Genomic DNA, 11,920 nt, shown 5'->3' with positions numbered 1-11,920 from the left:
TTTCCTTGGTAATTGCAACTACCATTGGCTACTTGTTGTTCCAGGCCGGGAGAGCATCGACGACGCGCTCCAGAATGGCCAGCAGCTTCTCCTCTTGAAGCCTCTCTCCGACGAGCTGCAATGACGTGGGCAGTCCATGCACCTTATCAGCGCTGTAATTTTGCCAGATGAGCTCGTCATCTTGGTGGTAGAAGGAGTCAGGGCGGGGACCACTGTCGAGATGCTTGTCAGCCTTGACGACTGGGAAGGTCACACCCGGGTAGTCCATAAGGTTCCAAGCCGAAGTGTAGCCCTGGCAACAACCAGTCAGCTTCGAGAGAGCAGTCGCACAAAAGAGACACTCACGACGTGCTTGCCGAATTTGCCATTCTCTGCGCCTGCGTGGGGAGTAGCAGGCGACAGGAGAGCATCCATCGCCCGTCCATTTGGGCCCTTGATGCTCTGCCAGCGCTGCAGCACTTTCGCTGCCCACTGCGTCCGTTTCTGCAAGGTTCTTGTCAGCGATTGATGTTGATGCATGGCAAAAGTAAAGACGGCAACTCACCGCCTGGACCTGCCAGAGCTCATGAATGCTCTTCTTCTGTACGACGGGACCTAGCCCTTCGATCCACTTGTCGGCCTCTCCGCCGTGCTCCATAATGCCAGAGATGCCCTCGCGGCCATCAGCAGTGAAAAATTGCTGGGTCAAGTCGTGGGCAAACGACAGCTCCTCCTTGTTCTCCCACTCAATGACGGTGTGCCCTTGGGCCTTGAGTGCATCGATGACGACGTGCAGCGCTCGCGTCACGGGCGGCGTGGGGTGCACCCTGCCATCGTCAAAGAGCACGCCAAAGACGAGGCCTGTGCTGGGCAGGTCCGTCACGCTCCTCCAGGGAATCGGGACGCACTTTGGATCGATCCTCCACGGCTCGGCGCCGACGACTGCGCGCGCAAAGATGCTTAGCGACTCGAGGTCTGCCGACATGGGCCCATTGATGCTGTTGATCGACTCTTGCCCCGCCATGCCGCTCCTCGCACCGAACGTGGGGAACCTGCCGAAACTGGGCTTGAGGCCATACAGGCCACAGAGGGCCGCGGGGATGCGAATCGACCCGCCGATGTCGGTGCCAACGCCCAATGGGCTGCCGCGCATCGCCAGCAGCGCCGACTCGCCGCCCGAGCTGCCACCGCTGGTCATGGTAACATTGTGAGGGCTGAATGTGCGTCCCCAGACATTGTTGACGGATTCGGCAATCATCATGGCTGTCGGCACGTTCGTCTTGCAGTACAACACTGCGCCGGCACGCCGGAGGATACCAACCAGGGCCGAGTCGGCCGGCTGCGCGTCGTTGGCCCACGCCACGAAGCCCAGCGTCGAGTCGTAGCCGCCGACATTGAAGCAGTCCTTGAGCGAGATGGGCAGGCCCGCAAGAGGTCCCGCCGGCTGCCCGTGCTGCGCCATGTATGCGTCGAGCTCGGCCGCGCGGCGCAGCGCATCGTCAAAGAAGATCTCGGTGAGGCAGTTTGTGAGCTGGTGCGCCAGGCTGGCGCGCTTGCAAAACGCCCGCGTCACTTCGACGGCTGTCCATCGCTCTTCTTGAGCTGTGGCATGGAGGTGCGAGAGGAGGACCTGGGCGCTGGACGAGGTGATGAGCAGCTCGCGCGGCGTGAGCAGGCCGCCGCTTGCTTCGAAGGCCTCGATCGGGGCGTGGCTCAGCCGATGGAGCTGTTCCGGCTCGAGCCGCCACTCCGCTGGGATGAGCGCTTCCCGAGCCGCCTGCTTGGCCTTTGCCACATCGCAAAAGTCAATCGTCTGGCGCTGCATCGTGTGATGGGCTACAGAGGAAGCCGATGTTAAGGCTAACCCAGATAAACGAGAACTGCTGATATCCTCCACCGGGAAAACCTTACTAGTCTAAAAGAGGGTTTGGCTGGCCGGCCTGCAACTTCTCGTCATCGTCTCGTCATTATAGACAGCTTGTCGAGTAGGACCTCAGGGTATTAAAAGCACATTAAGGTACAGGAGGATGGGAGAACGCCTCAGATATCTATCCATACCAACCATTTCTAGGGGCACGGTGCGTCGCAGGCGCCTGGCGAGGCGGGATCATGGCTTCTTTGATGTCGTACAATTTGATGAGTGACTTTGTAGAGAGAAAGTGACCACGTCAGCAAAGCAGGCGGGGTAGTAGCGAAGTGAGTGATGAGACACTTACACTCCAGGTCTCTTTGTCAAAGGGGAAGACGAGCTGCCGCTTCTTGAGTCCGGACCGGTACTGTTCTTCCTCGGGCGGCGAGACGGCCGCTGTAAATCGAATCGCATCAGTCACCTGGCCTCAGACCAGGACACGCCAGCCGTACTCACTGAGGATCGGCTCTCCGTCCTCGTCGTCTTCGAGCGACACCCTGGCATCGCGTACAAGGAAGCTAACGTAGAAGAGGTTCTCGACGGTATTGCCAAAGCTCGTTGGGTCAATGACGAACTTAAACAGATTCGCCTTGCACCCATCCTGCGCCTCAAGAATTTTGGCCACCTCGACAACCAGCTTCGTCGTTTCATTCTCGGACTGGATGATGTCGTCCTCCTTGAGCTATTTCCCACCTTACAAGTCAGTGTACTAGCCATCTTCAAGTAGGGTCGCAACAACCCACCTCTTGGGGCGCCACGGCAGGTCCGACAACTTCTCTGGGCTTGCGCTGGATTGGTGCTCGCTCCTTTGCTTGTATCTCAAGAGGGCCAAGACTGTTCGGTATAATAGTCAGACATGAGCCTTCAATAGAGACAAAGACGAGGGAAAAGACTCACAGAAAGCCTAGGACAGGCGCTCTTCGCGAATGACTAGCAGCCACTCTCCCCAGCTTCTCCCAGTCCCAGGTCCCAGCATCTAGCTCTGGATGCTCATCCAAGTCGCCTGGCTCATCATCACGAGCGCCCACTGGCCTCGTCTGCCCACCCATGAACTGAGCGACGCGGTCAAGGTACTCTTCCACATCGAACGAATTGTCAATTTTAATGTTCTGCGCCATCCTCGCTCCCGCCTCTGACGCATCAAGGAGGAGCCTGGAGTCAAGAACGGCCTCAGTGGGACCGGTGACATTCTTGTAGAGGCTCGCGCCATTGTTGAGCAGCGTCGCCAGATCTCCCGGCTTGTGGTCGGTGATGTTTCCCTTGATGTCTGTGTATACATGCGTGTCATCAGTCAATCCGCCGAGCTAAAGTGCAGCTTCCCATACACTCACCTTCAGCCCTTGCGATGAGAGCTCGATATCTGCGCCGCAACAATCTCTTCTGCTCCGCCGTCTGCTTGGAAGGGACGGTATCGCTGCCGCTGTCGGTCTCCTCACCGGCACGCGCGCGAGCTAGGGCCCCGTTCCTCGCCGCGCCGCCATTGGCTCGCGAGCTTCCTTGTGTCGAGTACGGCGCATCGCGATGCCTCGATGGTCCTGCCCCTCTTGAGGATGATGCCGAAGAAGAGGGCATGCTTCACTGGAGACCGGTCAAGCACCGCGGCCGCCGTCGTTGTCGTCGTCGTCGATGAAGAAGGACGAGATGAGATTTTGGCAGGTGCCTTCATCAAGCACGCGTCGTGCGCTTTGTTTCCTTTAGCGCGTCAGCGGGTCAAAGAGACCGCCGCCCTTGTGCACTTATGATGCACTTTTATTTCTGACGGACTTGGTTGCCTTGGACGCTCGAGATCGCAAGATTGAAGCGGGCGACCTGTCTCCTCAAATGGCACATAATCATGTGCTGCGCCCGCCCCGCTCTCCCCCTCGCGCCACTTGTCAAGTCCGAAGGCTTACCGAGGCGCACTGAAGAGGCGCTCGGAGGTGATGGCAGCTCGGTGGCATCGATATTACAAGTGCTGTAGTGAAATCGAGAACAACAGACTCGAAGCTGAGCCCCGCGCGCGCGCCAATTGCTGCCGCCGCTGCGCTCAGGCCCTTTGTTTAGGCCGTGCGGGCAGCGCTCTTCGGTAGGGTCTTGCCATTTGGCATTTAATCACTTCCCTTTGTTCTCAACTTCTTGCCAGCACACGACTCCAAGAGTGCTGCAGTGCCGAGCCACCTTAGCTGTCGAGATGGACGGACTCAAGGGGTCTATGGCCACCAAGGGAAAGAGCAAACAGCGCAGCGAGCGCAAAGAGGTCTTGCCGCTCGAGCTCTTCTTCAGTGACGATCATCACGGCCTGCAACCATCTCGACGCCATGCGCCGTCTTCACGGGCAGGAGGTTTTCCCTCTACGACGCCCGCGGTCAGACAAGGTCATCACGCAATTCCGCAAAAGGCGCACCATAAGGGCGCCCGTGATGGTATACACAGTGGATCTAGAGATCTGCAGAAGGCAATCACATACTCTCAGGGCCCATCACACGCGCACCCTCCGATCCGACTCGGGTCCGGACCTCTGTCTCAGCGTCAGCAATCCTTTGCACATTACGCAGGCCAGCCAAAGTCGGCGTTTGTGGCTTCACCGAGTCAGATCCAACGACATGGATGCGCAAATACATTCTCAAGCACCTTTATGGCGGACGGTCCCCACTCAGAGAGAAAGAACAAAGAAAGCCACCGTTATGGTAGGGCGCACGGACACGGTGGGCCGCTCTCTCCGCCCCCGGCATACAGCCCCCGCGGCCTCACAAATGTCCCTCCCTACAAGCAGACGGACGAGAGAGAGCCTGCGGGGGATGTCTGGCAGAGTACGAAAGTGATTTTAGAAGGAAGGCCGGATCGAAATCGACACCATTTCAGGCCCAAGGGCTCAGCACCGACGATGATGGGAGCCCCGGCAAGGGGATCATTCAAGACCACGCAGTCTTTGCCATCAAGGCCTCTAACATCAACCACCGACATGTATTGCGATCACCATAGCGGGCCTATGAAGCCTCACGAAGCTCGATGCAAGCGCTTGAATCGAGCAGAGCTGGCTAAAGTCGATCCAGCAAAGGGGCAATTTGTTTTTAGCAAGCAAATGCCCCGGGTGCACTTTGACGGCAAGCTGAGCTATTCAAATGCGGCCTTGAGCGACGAGGAAGACTTGCCCGAAGGGATAGTTGGTTGGGGCGAAGAGGAGTGGGACGTCGAAGGCTGGGAAGACGCCATCGGAGTCGAGGACAGTGCTCCTACCGCCTCGTGCGGGTGGGCCGAGAACGACGGCGAGGGCGGCATGAGCAAGAAAGAGGGTGACGACATCAACGATGCTCCGCGACTGCGAATCGACTCAATTTTCACAGAGGCATGGAAAAACCTGTTTGATCCCGCGGGCGAACCCCGTGTGAAGCTTAAGCAGGCAGCTTTTCCGGTGTTGCCCATCGAGATTGTCGAGAAAATCTTGGTCCAGCTCGCAAGCCAAGGAAGCAAGAGCGCCGTCACGGCGCTTCAGATTTGCAAGTCGAGCAACTCTTTGCTTCTCCCCTTCGTCTATCGGCACCTTGTCTTTCGCAGTCCACGGAAGGCTCTCGCATTCTGCACGTCGCGACGCATTCGGCCCCTGCCGCCTGCAACGGTGAGCTCAGTCACCTTTCACGAGGTCGATCACACCTCGTACAGGGTCCTTGATCTGCTCAAGGCGCAATTCAATCGTCCTAGCATCGTCCACGCCGATGGCAAATTTCTCAATCCAAATGGCCGTGACAAGACGTTCTACCTCACCACGGGTACCCTGTTGTCCACGGTGCAAGAGCTGACGGTCGTGAACTATGGGCTGGGTCAGAAATGGATCAACGAGCTGGTCATGCCGAGCGACAATGAGCCCCAGGATACGCTGCCTACGCATGACGACGGGCCCCATCGAATCAACCCAAGCGTAGGACCCGAATATGATCAGGGCAACGGCGATGTAGCCACCGGAACCACGCGACACATTGGTGATGTTACCTTTTCACCAGTCGCGCTACGGTCAGTCACGCTCTATCAACCTAGCCTCCGTCGCTGCACCATCGCACCGGCCTATCTGCCCCAGCTCGAGCGGGTCAGCCTCTTTGTCACCAGCGATGGTATCGCGAGCGATGCAGGCATACAGCTCTTGCCCGATATCTGGCGATGCATCTCTAGCGGAGACGCAAGGATGCAGCGACGCAAAATTACGACCTTTGACGTCTCCATCACCTTTGTCACGCACAAGCGGTGGGAGCTGTGCTGCAACGAGACGTACGCAGCCCTCGTCCAGCTTCAGGACTATCTCCTACAGTCCAATGGCAGGGACTTTGTCGTCGCAGACACCGACTTGTCTCTCTCGTTCCATGTGGCGCGCTTTCACTCGCGCGAAGAGGCGCTGCACCAAGTCAAGCGTCACGATGCCGAGATTCTCCAGTGGCAGAAGAGGGCCCATCGGCCAGGAGCGGGCTCCGTCACGGTACACCCCGACGTAGACTTTACGAGAGATCAGCGCATCATCGTCGAAGACGACTTCCATCGTCGGCTGTTTGCGCCTTTGCAGATGGCCTCGCTCTCCATCGCAGGATGATGCAAAAACAAATAGACGAGCCGCATGACATGGAAACCTCCGCACAAAGCACAGCAAAATCATCTCTTGGTTAAATCACGACAGATGCCTGGTCTCCAAGAGGATCTCGCGCACACCACTCATTCACGAAGCACCTTCTAGACTTAGCTATGTCAAAGCCAAGTTCTTGGTTGGGATAAAACAGTCACGTTAAGACATTAATCGACATGAGATGCGTGTGCATCGGTATTACTAGGGACTGGCTGGAATGAAGACGGAAGCTCTCTACCATCTAGACTTTTGCCTCGGAAAAGAGCAGCTTGATAGGCGAAAAGTGAAAGCCTGCCGATGAAGACGAGTTGGGACCCAGCCCTGCAGCGCTCCCAGCTCCAGCCGTGAGTGCAGTGGAAGTTGAATAGAGGTAAGCGGCTGCGAGGGCCGCAAAGAGGGCAAAGGCGAGAGTAGTATGGCTTTGGCCCTTCTTGGAGGGAGCAGACGCTCCGTCGACGGCAGCGTTGGCCGCCTGTTTGAATGTCGGCACATTTGATCGGAGCTCGGAGAAGACGACAGGGAAGAGAACAACGCAGGCGGTCCAAAAGACGAGGACGCTCCGCACCATCAATCGCGGGTACGTCAGCAGCATGCTGCGACCCTCTTTTCTCGCCTTCTCAGTGCCCTCCCGGAATAGCAGGACGATGCTGAGGATGGCAACGCTGAAGAAGTGGTAGACGAGCAGCATTGGGTCGGGTGTCAGACCGGACAGGAGTCGGACAGGTCCACCGACGCATTCGCCGCCTTGCTCGAAGTAGGCAAAGCAGCCCTGTCGCAGCACCTCGAGATTCTCGTCAGACGCGCCAAAGAGGCTGTAGAGCGCTTGAGCGAGGATGTTGATGGCCGACGAGCGTGACTTGCGGAGCCAGTGCCATGAGCGCAGTGCCGGCTTGAGCGAAGCCCAGTCCTGAAGATCCCTTTCGTTTCGCGTCGAGCACGACTGTGATGGTCGCCAGGAAGACGTGCCGCCGAGCTCGTTGGTGAGATAGACAACATCCCACAGACCAACAGACATGCCACCGCCCGTCAGGGGATGGCGCATGTTCATGGCATCGCCCACAAGGATGACGCCACTGCGATGCGCATTCTGGCCTTGCATGCTTGGGGGAAGGAAGCTGTTGGGCATGCTCCGGAGGCGCTGGCCCTTGTCGAGTTCAGCGAGGAGGCATGGCTGGACCGGCTTAGGAAGGTGGGGAAGAACATTGTCGCGGATGTGGGATTGCAGGTGGCCTTTCGAGGCTGACGGCAGCTTCTCGCCACCCACGTCAATGAGGATGCGTGTGTGGACCGTCGAGATCTGGTATAAGAGCGTGGGTCCTGATGGACCCAGAACGACGTGGCCGTGCTGTGGTGAGGGGAGCGGTGCGTGCTCCAGTTCCAGGGCGACAAAGTTGGAGCGAACGATGGGCTGAATCGTTGAGCCGTGTGTTCGCCTGAACTTAGAAAAGCAGCCATCGACAACGATTGTTAGGCTCGCCTTAATCTTGACCTCCTCATCCTCCCCGTTTGCATCTTTCCTGGAGGCAGCGACGCCAACGACCTTCCCTCCATCTTCCTCGAGAAGCTCCTTGACAGTCGCCTCAATCGTCGAAACATTTGGTTGCTCCATCGCCCTCTTCCTAAGCCTCTGGACGAATCTCCCGTGATGGAAGCTCCTCCCTTCCACCTTTCCGCTCCCACTGTCTATGCCCTTGATTCCGTCATCGAAGTTCTTCTCCTCTGGATACGGAATCGGAACAGACCTCTCGCCATAGAAGACGTGATATCCTTGAACCGGTACCGCGTCGATGTCGTGCAGGCAGTCGAGGAGGTCGAGGAGACCCAGAGCACGGATGCCACCAGGTTGAAGAAGCTCGCCAACGATGCGGTCCGGCTCAGAGAGGTCGCGCTCGAGAAGGACCACCCGCCGACCTGATCGACCGAGGGAGTAGGCCAGGGCAGCACCAACGATGCCCGCGCCGACGATGGCGACATCATACGATTTCGTTGTGGGAGACTGCATAGCCTGTTTCGATGTTGAGGCGGTCGCCATGGGCTGCTTCGAAAGGTGTGAGGCACAGTCCTCGACACGATTAGCTACTGCGACTCACTGATTTTGGCCTCACAGTACCGGAGTTCGTGAGGAAGCGAGTCTAGAAGCCGGGTTCGAGATGGGGCGGTTTCGAAGAGCCTAAACCAGGACTTTTCCGTCCAGACTAATGTAGTGATTGGATAAGACTCGCTTTCGCGCCACGTGGTTCGCCACCCACTGAAACCTTCCCCGCCCGGTCGCAACAAAGGCCGATGTCAAGATCAGAAAAGCCAGATAGGTTGCTTGAACTAATGCTCATTGACAAAAGTAATTGTGGGAATCCTCAGCAGCTGCATTTACTGTCAGCTATAGGATAGACATCTATGAATGAGTGATATCATGACTGCTGAGCACGTTTCGTGCCCGCACCGCCCCAGGCGGGCGTCTTTGCACCTCCAATCCCGCCCTGTTTTGCCGGCTGCGAGCCGCCCGTGGTGGGTCCAGCCTTGCTCGCTGCGGGCTCTCTATGGATCTCTGGTCGTTCTATAAACTCTATGTTAGCTTTTTGATATGAAAGGGAAGTTGCAACAGTGAGGAAAGACGACTCACCCCCCACCGGAACCTTTGCGTCGTTGGCAGCAGCCTCGACGGCGCTCCATCGTGATCCCAGAAACGACAGTGCAGCGGCCGAGCCCGCAGGTGTGACTCCGCCCCTCGACAGCGCCTGTGCGCTCGCGCCCTGGCCTGCGCTGCCGCCGCCGCCCGTCGGAGTCGCAGTGGACATGGTGTGTGGTTGGATAGGAACGCTTTGGTGGAGGAGTAATTCACGTGTTCTCATTTGCTCCAAAAAAAATCAGAACAGGAAATAAAAGTTCAGGTCAGGAAGAATTGCGGGCGGGAGAGGCAAGTCAAGCAACAGCAGCTGCTCTCTCTTGGTCATCAAGGTGAAGGAGGATGCAGACGAAGAGGGCAGCGGCATTGGCCTCGGCCGCGTTGACGTCTGCGAAGGTCTCGCTGACGCAGCCCAAGGCGACGCCTCTTCCATTTGCATTTGGGGCGGGCCCATCGTCGAGACCGTTTGAGGCGCAAGAAAACGAGGAGGACGAAGACGACCTGCTGAGCTCTAGAGACCAGCGGTTGAGCCCTGCGGCAAGATTTGGGCAACAGGGCGGAAGCGCAAGGCCAATGGCTGTGCCAGGTCGCTGGAAACGTGTCGTGCAGGGTCTTGTCGATTGTGAGCACTTTCTCTCTCAGCGCTTAATGGAGGCCAAGCTGACCAGGTATTGCAGCCACGGACAATAAGAAAGCTCTGCGGCACCAGTACATGCGCGAGCAAGTCGACGCCCACAGCTCAAAGAAGCGACCTTCAGCTCTTGTACATCTGACAACAGTCTCTCCGTCCCGATATGCGACTCTGCGCAACGTGCTCGGTCAGGTGAAGACGAGGCTGGGAGAAGACTGGATGCCAAGCCGTGTCATCGAGCATGGGTGTGGTGCAGGAGAGGGTCTTTGGGCGGCAGCCGACGTCTTTGGCAGAGATCTGAGAGAATACACGGGCATCGATGCAAGAATACCGCTGCTACGATCCGCTATCGACATTCTGGAGGACACGTCCGTCTCTGACGCGGACGTAGATGGCGAGAACTCCATCATTGGAGCAATAGAAAAGACGTTCAAGAGCTCGCTGCAAGGCGCAGACTTTCTCCAGAAATCTAAGCAGTCTCAGAAGAAGGAGGAAAGAGGAAACGACGAGTCAGCAAGGGACACCCTAGTCCTCTGCACGCATTCACTTTCGTCGCTCTCGTCCGACGCGGTGCGCTCGGCCTTCGTGCAGTCTCTGTGGTCCACACACCCTCGCGCAGAAGTGCTCGTCCTTGTCGAGCCCGGTGACGAGCGAGGCTTCGCTTCCATCGCAAGCGCACGCGAGGAGCTCCTCGGCATTGGACCCTCGTCTGATCCCGCAAGGGCGCAAGGAGGGATCCGGATCGGCCGACATGTGTTCTACGAAGAGAGCGGTAGCTCCGAAGAGGTCACTCCCGAAGAAGGCGGCTCCGAAAGCCAAGAACTCCAGCCTCTTGATGGCTTTGTCCAGAGCCACGTAGTGGCACCCTGCCCGCATGACCGACCCTGTCCACTTCTGCACGACTACCATCTCCTCGACCCGACGCCTCAGCACCTTCAGACAAAGACTTCTTCGCTGTCGCCCCTGTTCCATGGCGCGGCGTTGGGCTTGGGGACATGCACTTTTCCCCAGCGGGCTCACCTACCATCCTTTTCAAGAAAGACGCGAGGAGGGCCACGGAACGAAATGACAAGCCGGCATAGCTTCGTGGTGGTGAGGCGTGGGCCAAGGCCGTCGATCGAGAGTACGGCACAAACCCACGAGATCCCCGAGGAGCTGTTGAGAGACGAGGCGGTGCGCGCGAGGGAAGGCCGCGTTGAGGAGCTTAGAGGTCCTTCAACCACGCTCCTTCCGACGCCCGAGGCTGAAGTCGAGCCAGCGGGAGCTTCACTGAATGCAATCGAGGATGATGAGGAGGCCAGAGCAGAGCTCTTTAAGCTCCTGCCTCAGGCTCTTGCGAGAGAGCTCGAACGTGCGGGCGGCGAAGGTTCGGCAGCGGAAATGGACGAGGCAATGCGTATGGCGCAGGAAGTGATGCAGGGAAGCGCCGATCTGGCCGAGGCCCCACATGAGGATTCTGCTGCCGACGAAGGGGAAGCTCAACAGGGAGACGAAGAAGTTGCGCTCACTTCGGCGCTCCTCTCTCAGGCTCGTCAGCTCCACCAAGCACCCTCTGCAGAGATGCTCGCCGTGCCTGCCGGGACGAACTACGCTCTGCAAGGCCTGGCCACTTCGTTGGACTCCTACAGCTGGCCTCGCCTCATCCGCACGCCGCTCAAAAAGGGCGGACACGTCACGCTCGACGCCTGCAGCCCCAACGGCTCCATCCAGCGCTTCACCATCTCCAAGTCGACTGGCAAGCAGGCCTACCACGAGGCACGCAAAGCGAGCTGGGGCGACATCTTCCCGCGTGCCGACGAGGGTAAAGGTCTGCGAGAGCGCGTCGCGGCGGCAGATGTCGAGAAGCGGAACGTGAGCTTGAAGAAGGGCCCCGGGGGGAAGAAGCGGGATGGGCAGGCAGTGAGCGGATCGAGCGCGGCGGCGATTGGACCCGACGCCGTCGCTCCGACGCACGCTGCCATTGAGAAGCGGCCTACTTATTCGAATGTTAGTCCTGCTGCTGCGCCGTCAGCAACGGGTCGGAGGCAGCACTACAAGGAAAGCCCCATGATGAGAAGGGACAGTCGCAAGAGGAGCATGGGATCCTACGAGCGGGAGATAAACGAGGCAATGAGCGAGGATGAGTCGTCTCCTCCAGACGACAAGACTGTATCATAGACGAGAGGCTTTGCACACAAGGGATAGAAAGTTCAC

The 11,920-nt window shown here is 58.2% G+C and overlaps 6 protein-coding genes across 6 annotated transcripts; 2 read left to right on the top strand and 4 right to left on the bottom strand.

Annotated features, from left to right (window-relative positions):
* Positions 1-8: 8 nt before the first annotated feature.
* FA10DRAFT_175167 (amidase) lies at positions 9-1,877 on the bottom strand. The gene is made up of 3 exons (XM_025518260.1): positions 545-1,877; positions 346-483; positions 9-292 (listed from the first exon to the last, which is right to left on the bottom strand). Exons 1-3 carry the CDS (start codon positions 1,802-1,804, stop codon positions 29-31), a joined length of 1,662 nt encoding a protein of 553 aa, XP_025374918.1. The 5' UTR covers positions 1,805-1,877; the 3' UTR covers positions 9-28.
* A 1-nt stretch (position 1,878) lies between these two features.
* FA10DRAFT_175166 (hypothetical protein) lies at positions 1,879-3,759 on the bottom strand. The gene is made up of 6 exons (XM_025518259.1): positions 3,220-3,759; positions 2,786-3,155; positions 2,632-2,722; positions 2,345-2,570; positions 2,196-2,284; positions 1,879-2,123 (listed from the first exon to the last, which is right to left on the bottom strand). The coding sequence occupies exons 1-6, from the start codon at positions 3,458-3,460 to the stop codon at positions 2,028-2,030; spliced, it is 1,113 nt and encodes a 370-aa protein (XP_025374917.1). The 5' UTR covers positions 3,461-3,759; the 3' UTR covers positions 1,879-2,027.
* Positions 3,760-6,578, top strand: FA10DRAFT_175179 (hypothetical protein). Its single transcript, XM_025518261.1, has one exon. The coding sequence runs from the start codon at positions 4,059-4,061 to the stop codon at positions 6,441-6,443; it is 2,385 nt and encodes a 794-aa protein (XP_025374916.1). The 5' UTR covers positions 3,760-4,058; the 3' UTR covers positions 6,444-6,578.
* Positions 6,579-6,599: 21 nt separating this feature from the next.
* Positions 6,600-8,634, bottom strand: FA10DRAFT_255287 (SE-domain-containing protein). Its single transcript, XM_025519764.1, has 2 exons — positions 8,564-8,634; positions 6,600-8,508 (listed from the first exon to the last, which is right to left on the bottom strand). Exon 2 carries the CDS (start codon positions 8,503-8,505, stop codon positions 6,715-6,717), a length of 1,791 nt encoding a protein of 596 aa, XP_025374915.1. The 5' UTR covers positions 8,506-8,508; positions 8,564-8,634; the 3' UTR covers positions 6,600-6,714.
* A 141-nt stretch (positions 8,635-8,775) lies between these two features.
* Positions 8,776-9,289, bottom strand: FA10DRAFT_269026 (hypothetical protein). The gene is made up of 2 exons (XM_025522576.1): positions 9,094-9,289; positions 8,776-9,027 (listed from the first exon to the last, which is right to left on the bottom strand). Exons 1-2 carry the CDS (start codon positions 9,266-9,268, stop codon positions 8,882-8,884), a joined length of 321 nt encoding a protein of 106 aa, XP_025374914.1. The 5' UTR covers positions 9,269-9,289; the 3' UTR covers positions 8,776-8,881.
* A 101-nt stretch (positions 9,290-9,390) lies between these two features.
* Positions 9,391-11,907, top strand: FA10DRAFT_303820 (hypothetical protein). Its single transcript, XM_025525288.1, has 2 exons — positions 9,391-9,718; positions 9,774-11,907. Exons 1-2 carry the CDS (start codon positions 9,439-9,441, stop codon positions 11,882-11,884), a joined length of 2,391 nt encoding a protein of 796 aa, XP_025374913.1. The 5' UTR covers positions 9,391-9,438; the 3' UTR covers positions 11,885-11,907.
* The last annotated feature ends 13 nt before the right edge of the window (positions 11,908-11,920 follow it).

The sequence above is a fragment of the Acaromyces ingoldii genome (assembly GCF_003144295.1).
Source record: "Acaromyces ingoldii strain MCA 4198 unplaced genomic scaffold FA10scaffold_6, whole genome shotgun sequence".
NCBI lineage: Eukaryota > Fungi > Basidiomycota > Exobasidiomycetes > Exobasidiales > Cryptobasidiaceae > Acaromyces > Acaromyces ingoldii.
This window is presented reverse-complemented; position numbering and strand designations above follow the sequence as displayed.

Excerpts from the sequence above, each read along its gene's own strand:
- FA10DRAFT_175167 (XM_025518260.1), bottom strand. The coding sequence starts at position 1,804 with ATGCAGCGCCAGACGATTGACTTTTGCGATGTGGCAAAGGCCAAGCAG. Across the intron at positions 484-544 it reads AGCTCTGGCAGGTCCAGGCG|AAACGGACGCAGTGGGCAGC; the intron begins GTGAGTTGCCGT and ends AGAACCTTGCAG. Across the intron at positions 293-345 it reads GCAAATTCGGCAAGCACGTC|GGCTACACTTCGGCTTGGAA; the intron begins GTGAGTGTCTCT and ends GGTTGTTGCCAG.
- FA10DRAFT_175166 (XM_025518259.1), bottom strand. The coding sequence starts at position 3,460 with ATGCCCTCTTCTTCGGCATCATCCTCAAGAGGGGCAGGACCATCGAGG. Across the intron at positions 2,723-2,785 it reads GCGCCTGTCCTAGGCTTTCT|TCTTGGCCCTCTTGAGATAC; the intron begins GTGAGTCTTTTC and ends TATACCGAACAG. Across the intron at positions 2,285-2,344 it reads GGACGGAGAGCCGATCCTCA|CGGCCGTCTCGCCGCCCGAG; the intron begins GTGAGTACGGCT and ends TTCGATTTACAG.
- FA10DRAFT_175179 (XM_025518261.1), top strand. The coding sequence starts at position 4,059 with ATGGACGGACTCAAGGGGTCTATGGCCACCAAGGGAAAGAGCAAACAG.
- FA10DRAFT_255287 (XM_025519764.1), bottom strand. The coding sequence starts at position 8,505 with ATGGCGACCGCCTCAACATCGAAACAGGCTATGCAGTCTCCCACAACG.
- FA10DRAFT_269026 (XM_025522576.1), bottom strand. The coding sequence starts at position 9,268 with ATGTCCACTGCGACTCCGACGGGCGGCGGCGGCAGCGCAGGCCAGGGC. Across the intron at positions 9,028-9,093 it reads CGCAAAGGTTCCGGTGGGGG|AACGACCAGAGATCCATAGA; the intron begins GTGAGTCGTCTT and ends TAGAGTTTATAG.
- FA10DRAFT_303820 (XM_025525288.1), top strand. The coding sequence starts at position 9,439 with ATGCAGACGAAGAGGGCAGCGGCATTGGCCTCGGCCGCGTTGACGTCT. Across the intron at positions 9,719-9,773 it reads CGTGCAGGGTCTTGTCGATT|CCACGGACAATAAGAAAGCT; the intron begins GTGAGCACTTTC and ends CAGGTATTGCAG.